Genomic DNA, 14330 nt, shown 5'->3' on the forward strand with positions numbered 1-14330 from the left:
GGTGTTATGAGAGCCCAAGTTGCTTTAATAGTGGCCTTCAGCTCTTCGGCATTGTTGGGTCTGGCATCTGGCATCTTCCGCTTCACAATACCCCATAGCTTTTCTATGGGGTTAAGGTCAGGTGAGTTTGCAGGCCAAACAAGAACAGGGATACCATGGTCCTTAAACCAGGTACTGGTAGATTTGGCGCTGTGTGCAGGTGCCAAGTCATGTTGGAAAATGAAATCTTCACCTCCATAAAATTGGTCCGCGGCAGGCAGCATAAAGTGTTCTAAAACTTCCTGGTAGACTGCTGCATTGACCCTAGACCTCAGGAAACACAGTGGACCAACACCAGCAGATGACATGGCACCCCAGACCATTACCGATTGTGGAAATTTGACACTGGACCTCAGGCAACGTGGATTCTGTGCCTCTCCTGTCTTCCTCCAGACTCTGGTACCTTGATTTCCAAAGGAGATACAACATTGACTTTCATCTGAAAACATAACTTTGGATCACTCAGCAGCAGTCCAGTCCTTTTAGTCTTGAGCCAAGGCGAGACGCTTTTGACGTTGTCTCTTATTCAAGAGTGGCTTTACACAAGGAATGCGACAGCTGAAGCTCATATCTTGCATACGTTGGTGCGTGGTGGTTCTTGAAGCACTGACTCCAGCTGCAGTCCACTCTTTGTGGATCTCCCCCACATTTTTGAATCGGTTTTGTTTGACAATCCTCTCCAGGGCGCGGTTATCCCTCTTGTACACTTTTTTTCTACCACATCTTTGTCTTCCCTTCGCCTCTCTATTAATGTGGTTGGACACAGAGCTCTGGGAACATCCAACCTCTTTGGCAATGACCTTTTGTGTCTTGTCCTCCTTCTTTAAAGTATCAATGGTCATCTTTTGGACAGTTGTCAAGTCAGCAGTCTTCCCCATGATTATGTGTCATACAGAATCAAAACGAGAGACCATTTAAAGGCTTTTCCAGGTGTTTTGAGTTAGTTAGCTAATTAGAGTGTGGCACCAGGTGTCTTCAATATCTAACCTTTTCACCGTATTCTAATTTTCTGAGATGTTGAATTTAGGGTTTTCATTGGTTGTCAGCTATAATCATCTCTTTTTTTGGCAAAAAACACTTGAAATGTATCAGTCTGTTTGGAATAAATGTATACATTCTACAAGTTTGACTTTCTAAATGGAATTAATGAAATAAATCAACTTTTTCATGATATTCTAATAATATGACCAGCACCTGTATATTGCATTTATTTGGATAAAATGTTATCATCAAACTGACATATTAATGGGAATAAATCCCTTGCTCATAGATGTCTTATGTTGTGTCATGTGTTGAAAAGGTCAATCCCGACTTTGAAGAGGAGAGTGTTGAGCAGCGGTCTGCAGTAAGTCAGCCTGATCATTGACTGCTAAGCGACATCATGCTGGTTGGCTTTCCACTTTTCATTCTAAATGATGTGGTTAATCTTTGCTTTCTCTTCTAGGTGGTGGACTTTACACCCTTTAATTTCCAGGTACTACATAAGGGAATTTTTACTTGGATTTGCATGACGGCTCATTAAATATGTGTGGTAGTCATGCGAGCGTCTGTTCTCAATGTGTGCCAGGCACCATTTAGCCTTACTTGAAGACAAATGCCTAATTTTTGCGTTGTTTAAGACCCCGTTGACACTAAGCCGGATAAGTTTATCCAGGGTAAATCACACCTAACTTTATCCGTGTCCACACACAATGCCCCGCGATTTGGTACGCATGTGCAGAAAAGGCGCACGTCATAGTCACCTCCAATGTTGCTTTCTGTGCAAGTTCTTGAATGTAACTTATCTGAACAATATCCAATGTTGTGGTATTTCAATTAACTGGAATCCAGTGTGATGTGGGGCCCTATTGTAGTGAATCACACCTGAGCCATCATAAATTCATCAAATCTTTATTAGACACGTAAACAATGTGATAAACAACATTTAACATTAATCGATCTCAGGATCTAAATATCTGGTCAGGACACTCCTTACTCTTTTGCCTTCACTTTCATTGTCCAGTCCTTTTTGGTGACTTTATATACTGTGGACCTAGATGTCGAGTCTGCGACATATATGGCGGACAACAACTGATACAGTCTGCTTTGCCTGTCCAAATGCATTCAATGTTTTTCTTGTCGGCCAGGTAATACAAAGCACACGCTACCTTTTTTTATCACATCCACGGGAGCTCGCATTCTCGTTGTCTCTCCCTCGACAAATGGACAAAGTTTTTCGCTAAGAAGAATCACAGTTGAAAGTTCTCTTGCCGCTTGAGAAATGTTGTATCCCAAATAGCTGCAGTCGCTTTCTCTTAAGGCAGTGGTCCCCAACCACCGGTCGGTGGCCCGATTGGTACCGGGCCGCAGAATAATTTTTTGTTCATTTTTATTTAAAAAAATAAAAAAAATGTTTTTATTTTTTGTTATTAAATCAACATAAAAAACACAATATACACTTACAATTAGTGCACCAACCACAAAAACCTCCCTTTTTCATGACAAAAACGTCCCTTTTTCATGACAAAGAAAAAAAATAAATAATAAAAAATGATTTTTTAAATATTTTTTAATTTTTTATCAAATCAACATAAAAAACACAATATACACTTACAATTAGTGCACCAACCACAAAAAACTCCCTTTTTCATGACAAAGAAAAAAAATAAATAAGAAAAAATGATTTTTTAAAATATTTTTTTATTTTTTATTAAATCAACATAAAAAACACAATATACACTTACAATTAGTGCACCAACCACAAAAACCTCCCTTTTTCATGACGAAGAAAAAAAAAATAATGATAAAAAATGATTTTTTAGATGTTTTTATTTTTTATTAAATCAACGTTAAACAACACAATATACACTTACAATTAGTGCACCAACCACAAAAACCTCCCTTTTTCATGACAAAAACGTCCCTTTTTCATGACAAAGAAAAAAAAAATAATAAAAAATGATTTTTTAAAATATTTTTTTATTTTTTATTAAATCAACATAAAAAACACAATATACACTTACAATTAGTGCACCAACCACAAAAACCTCCCTTTTTCATGACAAAGAAAAAAATAATAATAAAAAATGATTTTTTAAATATTTTTTTATTTTTTTATTAAATCAACATAAAAAACACAATATACACTTACAATTAGTGCACCAACCACAAAAACCTCCCTTTTTCATGACGAAGAAAAAAAAAATAATGATAAAAAATGATTTTTTAGATGTTTTTATTTTTTATTAAATCAACATTAAACAACACAATATACACTTACAATTAGTGCACCAACCACAAAAACCTCCCTTTTTCATGACAAAAACGTCCCTTTTTCATGACAAAGAAAAAAAATAAATAATAAAAAATGATTTTTTAAATATTTTTTTATTTTTTATCAAATCAACATAAAAAACACAATATACACTTACAATTAGTGCACCAACCACAAAAACCTCCCTTTTTCATGACAAAAACGTCCCTTTTTCATGACAAAGAAAAAAAATAAATAATAAAAAATGATTTTTTAAATATTTTTTTATTTTTTATCAAATCAACATAAAAAACACAATATACACTTACAATTAGTGCACCAACCACAAAAAACTCCCTTTTTCATGACAAAGAAAAAAAATAAATAAGAAAAAATGATTTTTTAAAATATTTTTTTATTTTTTATTAAATCAACATAAAAAACACAATATACACTTACAATTAGTGCACCAACCACAAAAACCTCCCTTTTTCATGACGAAGAAAAAAAAATAATGATAAAAAATGATTTTTTAGATGTTTTTATTTTTTATTAAATCAACGTTAAACAACACAATATACACTTACAATTAGTGCACCAACCACAAAAACCTCCCTTTTTCATGACAAAAACGTCCCTTTTTCATGACAAAGAAAAAAAAAATAATAAAAAATGATTTTTTAAAATATTTTTTTATTTTTTATTAAATCAACATAAAAAACACAATATACACTTACAATTAGTGCACCAACCACAAAAACCTCCCTTTTTCATGACAAAGAAAAAAATAATAATAAAAAATGATTTTTTAAATATTTTTTTATTTTTTTATTAAATCAACATAAAAAACACAATATACACTTACAATTAGTGCACCAACCACAAAAACCTCCCTTTTTCATGACGAAGAAAAAAAAAATAATGATAAAAAATGATTTTTTAGATGTTTTTATTTTTTATTAAATCAACATTAAACAACACAATATACACTTACAATTAGTGCACCAACCACAAAAACCTCCCTTTTTCATGACAAAAACGTCCCTTTTTCATGACAAAGAAAAAAAATAAATAATAAAAAATGATTTTTTAAATATTTTTTTATTTTTTTATTAAATCAACATAAAAAACACAATATACACTTACAATTAGTGCACCAACCACAAAAACCTCCCTTTTTCATGACAAAAACGTCCCTTTTTCATGACAAAGAAAAAAAAAAAAAAAAAAAATGATTTTTTAAATATTTTTTTTATTTTTTTTATTAAATCAACATAAAAAACACAATATACACTTACAATTAGTGCACCAACCACAAAAACCTCCCTTTTTCATGACGAAGAAAAAAAAAATAATGATAAAAAATGATTTTTTTGATGTGTTTTTATTTTTTATTAAATCAACATTAAACAACACAATATTCACTTACAATTAGTGCACCAACCACAAAAACGTCCGTTTTTCATGACAAAGAAAAAAAAAAAAAAGCGTTGGCCGGTCCGCGGATACAAAAAGGTTGGGGACCACTGTCTTAAGGTATTCATGTGTGATTTCCACAAGTGTCTGTACATCTAGAAGAAGGAGAAACACGGGTATGTCTGGATGACTCGCCAGTGGTTAGCTGTGAGCTTTATTATGAAGCTGGCTGTTGGGTGTTCTTTCTGACGTCACTTCCTGTGTGGGGCTGGTTCTTTATGGCGTCACTTCCTCCCGGAACTCACTCTGTAAACGATCAACGAGTCCATACAAAGCTAGGTGCCGGAGATTTAAGAATTACACGGCTGACTTACCCGTGTAAAAATGTGTCCGAGGAGGGGGACCTTGAACAATAGTTTAGTGTGGCTGGAACGGGGCTTAGACTAAATATTTATTCGTTTAAGGGGTCAAACGATTTAGTGTGGACACGGCCTAAAACTGTACGAAGCATTTAAATTGCAAAAAGGACAAGCGTTCCTTCAGAGTTCCTCGAGAGGTAATGAAGAAGGTTGGAAGACAGCAAGATTTAGGAAAGACAACCTAGCACGCACGTTTGTTTGATATATTTTTAATGTACTTTACTTGTTTAGTATTTCCATTATGAAGTCCATCCATCCATTTTTTACCGCTTATTCACTTTGGTTCCCATTTTGAAGTACCATCGTGATATTGTTTGTTTTTACATTTTTAATAAACCAGAAAGTCAGGGTCAATGATACTTTGTCATGAAAGGTACTTCTACGTCTCCCTCTTGTTTTTGTACACAAATGTGTCAGAGTACATATGAAAGCAGGACAAGAATATAAAATGTGGTGATGATTCAGTAATTGTAAGTTTAATAAATGGATATGCGGTCACTGGTGTCAGCTGTCGGGTGCTATATTGTCGCAGTTTTGGTTTGTGTACATGGACGCAGCCTCACAAGACACAAAATTAAATCATCAAATGCAACCTTACACGATCAAAAACCAATGCATATTTAACCGAGCGAGTCTTGATACCAATTTCCTTGACCCAGCCACACACAAATAAGTTGTAGTTTCAAAGAGCACAAAATAGTGCGATATGTCTCGGATAGTCCTTGATATGACTCGACAAATCTTTTTTTGATTACGTATAGCAGGGGTGTCAGACTCAAATACAGCGTGGGCCAAAATTTTAAACTGAACAAAGCCGCGGGCCAAGGTTGAACAAATTAACCTTTTAATAGGGACCCAAACAAGTTTTGCATTGAATATTGAACGAGCAAGGCTTGTATAACTTTATAGTGACATGCAAAATCGATTTTCAAGTATTGTAGCATCCCGAATGAGTTAGTGCTGTTGTGTTTATGTTGGGTTACAGTACGGATGTTCTCCCTAAATGTGGTCGTCATTCTTGTTTGGTGTGGGTTCACAGTGTGGCGCATATTTGTAACAGTGTTAAAGTTGTTTATACGGACACCCTCAGTTTGACGTGTATGGCGGTTGACCAAGTATACGGTGCATTCACTTGTTTGTGTGTAAAGTCCGCATATAGCATGTGACTGTGCCGACACAGTGTTTGTATGGAGAAAAAGCGGACGGGACGACAGGTTGTAGAGGACGTTGAATGCAGTGCCTTTAAGGCACGTCCCCAATGATGTTTGGGTGGAAATCGAGAGAAATTCGGGAGAGTGATTTTCGGCAAGGGCACTGAAATTCGGGAGTCACCCGGGAAAATCAGGAGGGTTGGTAAGTATGAGTATCAGCAGTGAATGCGGTGTTATAATATAATTTGATATTGCCTCAAGGGCCGAATTAAATTACACGGTGGGCCAAATTTGGCCCGCGGGCCAGAGTTTGACACCCATGACGTATAGGGATCGATTCCATTCGATAGTTCAGTTTTATGCTCGTATCTGTTTTGTACAGGAAGATCTAGGCCCCTTGCATATTTAGGTAGTTTGCTTGCTGCACGACAGCCATTTTGGGTTGGTTGACCATCGCTTTTTTGCACTTTTGTGAAGAAGACACGAGACACATGCAATTCAATGAAAGTTGGTCTATATAAAGGCCAGCATGTTGGCCACAGAGTCAGGAGTTTTATGGTTGGAATCTGAAAAAAAAAGTGTGTGGAGAAAAGCTTGACAGAGTATGTTTCAATAATTTGGTGATATGTGTGTTAAAATACCAGATTATGATGTCTCACTATCATTGGACTTTAAGTAAGAAGCAAAGATGGACAAACTTCCTTCTTCAACCACAGGGTGGCACTGTGTCCCATCAGATCTGATATTGTGGGGAAAATGAGCACATGTGGTCATTTCTATCAAGAATAACATTCTTTTACACTTTGAGTTCATGATGGTGGCAGCTGTTACTCTCACATTTTCTTCTTTCAGCTGGATGCTGACAATGAAGCTTTACGTGGGCGTCTAAGGGCCCCTCAGGAGAAAATCATGTACACCCTTGTGCCAGTCCCGGATGGCATGGACATCTCTTCTATCTTTGAACTCGACCCTACCACTTTAAGAGGCGGGGACTCCATGGTGCCCAGGTACAAAATAAAAACTTTACAAATGTCCATTTTTTTTAAAAATGTACTGCTTTACCTGCTTTAACTTTTTCACTTGCATTCACGGATTTAATATTTATAGTTTGGCGGTCTAAAGCCACGGTGTCCAGTAGTTCTTTTGAAGTTTAAGGACTACAAAGGATTCGTCCCTCAATCTATTTCTTATCATGTATGTTCTTATCTTGTACTCGTAACAGTTCCTTTTTTTAACTTTAAGATGCACTTTGGAAGTGCAAATAAAAGTATTATGAATAATGTGATCAGGTGGCTAAGGTCGAAGGTCAAATTCATATTTGTCTCGCAATTGCAATATTGGAAGGGAAAAATGTTTAGCACTGTAATACATTTTTAGTTTTTTTAACCACAGCATTTCCGATTGTAACATGAAAAACATTGTACGGACACTAATAGTTTGGGGTGCATTTGTCAGTGAACAGTGCATACTGTATTGCAGCGTTTCTCAAAGTGTGGGGCGGGCCCCACTGGTGGGGAATAGAGACATGACAGGTGGGGCGCGAGGAACGGGAGGAAATTTCACTTTATTTATATTTTTTTTTTATTATAAACTTAGATTTTTTTTTTTTTTTTACTATGCTTTCATTTTCTATACACACTGTAAATCACTTTGTGATTCTGTCTGTGAAATCTGCTATATAAATAAATGTAAATTACTTATTTTTCCTCTCGGCCTTAAATTTCTAGGTTGAAGCGAAAGTTTGACAGACATAGCAACAGTAACTAATGGGGGCGGGGCTAAGCGGAACAATCTTTTACGGGTAGCAGGCTAATGTGTGGATCACAATTACACAAAATGGATAAATTTGTGACTCGCACCTCAAAAGGTCGTCGAGCCAGAGCCAGCGCCTGCAGAGAAACAAAAAGCCAAAAGGCCAACCGAAAAGAAAATATGATGAAGGCTATTTTGCTCTTGGATTCACGGCAATGGTGGTGGGGGCAGAGGAGAGACCTCTGTGTGTTCTGTGTCTAAAACCGCTAGCAGCAGACACACATGAGACCCAACAAATTAAAGAGACACCTCGAGACCACACACCCCAATCACGTCAATAAGCCACTTGATTTCTTTCAAAGAAAACTGGAAGAGTAGTTATTTTATTTATTATTGAAATGATGCAAGTTATACCACAGCTGCACAGTCATATTATATATTATTGAACTTGATGTTATTTTATGTTATTGAGTTTGAATGTATACAACTTCAATTTTACTTGATGTTCAATAATTTTGAAAATGTTAAGCGTTGTGTTGGGGCGATGGGGGCAGGTGGGGCTTGAAAACTCCCCCTTGTCCGAAGTGGGGGCTGACAATAAAAGTTTGAGAAGTAAGTATATTCAGTAGATACAATAGTCTAAAGAGACAAAATGCTCCTTCATGTGATCGCATATTGGTAAATGTCAACTCACTAATAGTGATGGACCCCGTCATGATGGTGTAAAGCAGGGGTGTCAAACTCAAATACAGAGTGGGCCAAAATTTAAAACCGAACAAAGCCGCGGGCCGAGGTTGAACAATTTAACCTTTTAATAGGGACCCAAACAAGTTTTGCTTTGAATATTAAACAAGCAAAGCTTATATAACTTTATAGTGACATGCAAAATCGAGTTTCAAATAATAATAATAATTAAAAAATATCAATGGCATATCAAATAAAATTTAAATAAAAATTGAATGCCTCTTTTCGGCGGTGGGGTTGAAGTGGACAGGGTTTGGTGATAGTGGGGGGTGTATATTGTAGCGTCCCGGTAGAGTTAGTGCTGCAAGGCGTTCTGGGTATTTGTTCTGTTGTGTTTATGTTGTGTTACGGTGCGGATGTTCTCCCGAAATGTATCATTCTTGTTTGGTGTGGGTTCACAGTGTGGCACATATTTGTAACAGTGTTAAAGTTGTTTATACGGCCACCCTCAGTGTGACCTGTATGGCTGTTGGCCAAGTATGCCTTGCATTCACTTGTGTGTGTGTATAAGCCGCATATATTATGTGACTCGGCCGGCACGCTGTTTGTATGGAGGAAAAGCGGACGTGGAGACAGGTTGTAGAGCCCACCCCAAATATTGTTGTCCCGGATGAAATTCGGGAGGGGCACTGAACTTCGGGAGTCTCTTCGGGTTGGCAAGTAAGAGTATTAGCGGTGAATGCGGTGTTACAGCGGCGGGCCAGCTCTAATGTTAACGTGACATTGCCTCAAGGGCCAAGTGAAATTACACGGCGGGCCAAATTTGGCCCGCGGGCCAGAGTTTGACACCCATGGTGTAAAGCCTAGCTTTATGGAATCCAAACAATACCTCGTTGGAGACTTTCAGTAAATACTGTATTGGGATTGTCATATTTGCAATGTTTACACATCTAAAGTATTTGTTACATCTAAACTAGGAAAACAGTTTGTTTGTGGAGGGGGTCCGGTTCGATCCGGTGGCCATGTACTGCTCGCCTGTGTATCGGCTGGGGACATCTCTGCGCTGCTGATCCGCCTCCGCTTGGGATGGTTTCCTGCTGGCTCCGCTGTGAACGGGACTCTCGCTGCTGTGTTGGATCTGCTTTGGACTGGACTCTCGCAACTGTGTTGGATCCATTATGGATTGAACTTTCACAGTATCATGTTAGACCCGCTCGACATCCATTGCTTTCCTCCTCTCCAAGGTTCTCATAGTCATCATTGTCACCGACGTCCCACTGGGTGTGAGTTTTCCTTGCCCTTATGTGGGCCTACCGAGGATGTCGTAGTGGTTTGTGCAGCCCTTTGAGACACTAGTGATTTAGGGTTATATAAGTAAACATTGATTGATTGATTGATTGTCATTACAATGCTGTTCCCCTGTCAACATTACTTATTTTCTCTTGATTTATTGAGAAGAAAGTCCCTTGTTAATCTTCATACAGGAATTACAGGAAGAACACTTACAACTCATAATGACGACATGTTAATCACGTAAACATTGCAGTTTTTGACATTCTCATGCAAATTATGTATCTCTTATTAGGACACTTGAAAAAGCTACTATTAATCTGAATTTTTACACATTAACATCAGTTATTAAAAAAAAGGTGCTATTGTGTCTGTCATCAAGTGCGTGCCTGCTGGTTGCACAGCCAACAGTCGATAATACTTCACATACTTTAAATAACCTGGCTCCTCGTACTTGAATTAATGCCAGGGACAAGGGGTATACACCAAGGTTAGCTTGCTGGCTACGCTGAGCACTTATGTAATGCCTTGCACGTCACGGTGCACGTGCAGATAGCCAACAAGCTGGCTCAGGTGTGACTCAGTGCCAATAGGACGATGCTGTAGGGCTCATAACTGGCTAATCAGCATTCATGCCTCGCACTTAACTTAGTCGGTCACCGTTGGCGCCGTTTCTCTGCTCCTTCAGGTTGTTATAAACTCACATCCTTGTATGTTTCTATATATACTGTATTTAGACAATTGAACCTGTTGATTTAGCTTTTTTTTGTAATGTTAGGATATCCCGTGGTGAGTTATTATTACAATGTAAATGCCATGCATTATACTATAGGCCAGTGGTTCTCAAATGGGGGTACGCGTACCCCTGGGGGTACTTGAAGGTATGCCAAGGGGTACTTGAAATTTTTCAAAAATATTCTAAAAATAGCAACAATTCAAAAATCCTTTATAAATGTATTTATTGAATAAAACTTCAACACAATATGAACAAAACTGTGAAAAAAAATGCAACAATGCAATATTCAGCTAGATTTTTTTGTGGACATGTTCCATAAATACTGATGTTGAAGATTTGTTTTTTTGTGAAGAAATGTTTAGAATTAAGTTCATGAATCTAGATGGATCTCCATTACAATCCCCAAAGAGTGGACTTTAAGTTGATGATTACTTATGTGTGTAGAAATCTTTATTTTAAATATTGATAAATCCATCCATCCATTTTCTACCGCTTATTCCCTTTCGCGGTCGTGGGGGGCGCTGGCGCCTATCTCAGCTACAATCGGGCGGAAGGCGGGGTACACCCTGGACAAGTCGCCCCCTCATCGCAGGGCCAACACAGATAGACAGACAACACTCACACTCACATTCACACACTAGGGCCAATTTAGTGTTGCCAATCAACTTATCCCCAGGTGCATGTCTTTGGAGGTGGGAGGAAGCCGGAGTACCCGGAGGGAACCCACGCATTCACGGGGAGAACATGCAAACTCCACACAGAAAGATCCTGAGCCTGGATTTGAACCCAGGACTGCAGGACCTTCGTATTGTGAGGCAGACGCACTAACCCCTCTGCCACCGTGAAGCCCCATATATATTGATAAATATTGAATAAAAATATTGAAAACTGTTAAAAAAAAATGATTGGGTTTAAATTTCAAAATGTTAAGTTATTACAATTTTAACTGAGTTGTACATAATCTTAAAGGGGAACTACACTTTTTTTTATTTTGCCTATCGTTCACAGTCTTTATGTAAGACAAGCACACGTTTTTTCTTTTTTTATGCATTCTGACTTGTAAATAAATACGAGCAAATGTCATCTTACAATCGGCGTGGCGCAGTGGAAGAGAGGCTGAGCGCAACCCGAGGGTTCCTGGTTCAATCCCCACCTAGTACCAACCTCGTCACATCCGTTGTGTCCTTGAGCAAGACACTTCACCCTTGCTCCTGATGGGTGCTGGTTAGCGCCTTGCATGGCAGCTCCCTCCATCAGTGTGTGAATGTGTGTGTGAATGGGTAAATGTGGAAGTAGTGTCAAAGCACTTTTTTAAATGTTTTTATTTTTTTTTTGTCTTGTCCAGCTTCTCAAAGCGCTTTGAGTACCTTGAAGGTAGAAAAGCGCTATACAAGTACAATCCATTTATTTATTTATTTTTATATTTTTTATATTTGAATCACTAGTTATTTTTATATCTTTTTCCCCCCAAATAGTTTAAGAAAGACCACTACAAATGAGCAATATTTTGCACAGTTATACAATTTGATAAATCAGAAACTGATGACATACACTCAAAAAAAAGAACTCATTGGATGAACTCAATTAAAATATGGGCAGGATTTCCATCCAACAAATATATGCTGCCCCAACTCAAAATTAGTACATTCTCGCGACACAATAAAAATGAGTTAGTCCAACTCATTTTTAGCAAATAAAGCCAAAATAAAATTAGTGCAATAACTAAGTGAAATTAATTTACATTTATCAGACTAATTTTTAACAAATACAGTTAAAATGAAATTTTTTTAAATTATATTTTATATAGCGCTTTTCTCAAGTGACTCAAAGCACTTTACATTGTGAAACCCAATATCTAAGTTACATTTAAACCGGTGTGGGTGGCACTGGGAGCAGGTGGGTAAAGTGTCTTGCCCAAGGACACAACCGCAGAGACTAGGATGGTGGAAGCGGGGATCGAACCTGCAACCCTCAAGTTGCTGGCACGGCCGCTCCACCAACCGAGCTATACTGCCCAAATTATTTTGGTTACTAAGCAAAATTGATTTATATGTGCCCAACTCAAAATTTATTGGAAATTAAGCAAGCTAAAAATCACCCTTGATCCCATAAAACACATCACACAAAACCTGGTTGGTATTTTTAATGTAGAATAATCCTTAATTCAACAATCTTGAATATAACACCACAGGATGTCAAAGTTACTTGAAAACACAAACCAAAATGTTGAGTTTCAGTAAAAACAAAACATCAAGAAGTACATTTTACATAAAGACCATTTTGTATTTTACTTTTTTTTTTTTTTTCAACCAAAAATGCTTTGCTCTGATTAGGGGGTACTTGAATTAAAAAAAATGTTCACAGGGGGTACATCACTGAAAAAAGGTTGAGAACCACTGCTATAGGAAGAGTGCTAAAAACATGCAATGGCAGGTTTACTTAGCATATGACAATAGACATACATAAGTACACATGATTTATGATTGATTGGTTGATACTTTTATTAGTAGACTGCACAGTACAGTACATATTCCATACAATTGACCACTAAATGGTAACACCCGAATAAGTTTTTCAACTTGTTTAAGTGAGGGTCCACGTTAATTAATTCATGGTAATGGTAAGGAATGCTGACTTATGGAACAAAAGACGATCCCAACAGAACATTTGAAATCTGTGATTTGTAGGTGGTCCTCAAGCTCAAAGGTTTTGACATTTTTTTTTAAACCGATACTAAATTTTTAATCACAACAAAAAGTCCATTGTTTTTTGTTTTTTTTTACTATTCCTATTGTGAGTGACAAAGTAGAGGAACTACCTTTTTTTGGAATTCTGCCTATCGTTTACCATCCTAATGTAAGACAGGTATTTATATGTTTTTATTTTTTTATGCATTCTAACTAATAAACAAATGCAATCAAAAGATTTCTATGGAAGTCGTTCTTTTCTGCCTATAAAGCACTCAAAAAAACAGCCAACATCTCCATCAAGGTTTGATGGATAAGTATATATGTAATATAGAACAGGCACATTTGTGTATTTAAAAAAAAAATCGAATCATGATCTGTGTTGACCCTGCGATGAGTTGGCGACTTGTCCAGGGTGTACACCGCCTTCCGCCCGATTGTAGCTGGGATAGGCTCCAGTGCCCCCCGCAACCCCAAAGGGTATAAGCGGTAGAAAATGGATGGATGGACATTCACTTTTTCATTCAACATCACTGATTATTACTCACTGCATATACTTCATGAGAGCCAACAAATATTTTAAAGCGTCACTTACTGTACAATTTCTGCTCTCACTGGGATGCCGACTATTAGGATGTTGATGTATTCCCATTTAGATGAAGAATGACTCATAATCCTCAAAGAAAAAAGGGTGTAAAACCAAGCGTGTTTTCGGGTATTTCTCGACATTTAACGGTTCTAAATTGGATGCCAAAGTTGATCAGTTTGTTGGATTATGTCCTCATCATTCTACAAACCCCATTTTCATGTGAGTGGGGAAATTGTGTTAGATTCAAATATAAACAGAATACAATGATTTGCAAATCCTTTTCAACCCATATTCAGTTAAATATGCTACAAAGATAACATATTTAATGTTCAAAC

At 37.2% G+C, this 14330-nt stretch overlaps 1 protein-coding gene across 17 annotated transcripts in view; it reads left to right on the forward strand.

The window, feature by feature from the left end:
- itpr1b (inositol 1,4,5-trisphosphate receptor, type 1b) overlaps positions 1-14330 on the forward strand; it is a 299908-nt gene that overhangs the window by 53533 nt on the left and 232045 nt on the right. For 13 of the 17 annotated variants that reach the window (XM_061874781.1, XM_061874784.1, XM_061874785.1 and 10 more), the window contains exons 11-13: positions 1340-1384; positions 1484-1513; positions 7110-7264. In XM_061874781.1, the coding sequence (XP_061730765.1) occupies positions 1340-1384; positions 1484-1513; positions 7110-7264 (230 nt within the window). The remainder of the gene's footprint in view (positions 1-1339; positions 1385-1483; positions 1514-7109; positions 7265-14330) is intronic. The other 4 variants (XM_061874788.1, XM_061874790.1, XM_061874795.1 and 1 more) reach the window with 1 other exon arrangement.

Source organism: Nerophis ophidion, linkage group LG16, assembly GCF_033978795.1.
Source record: "Nerophis ophidion isolate RoL-2023_Sa linkage group LG16, RoL_Noph_v1.0, whole genome shotgun sequence".
Lineage (NCBI taxonomy): Eukaryota > Metazoa > Chordata > Actinopteri > Syngnathiformes > Syngnathidae > Nerophis > Nerophis ophidion.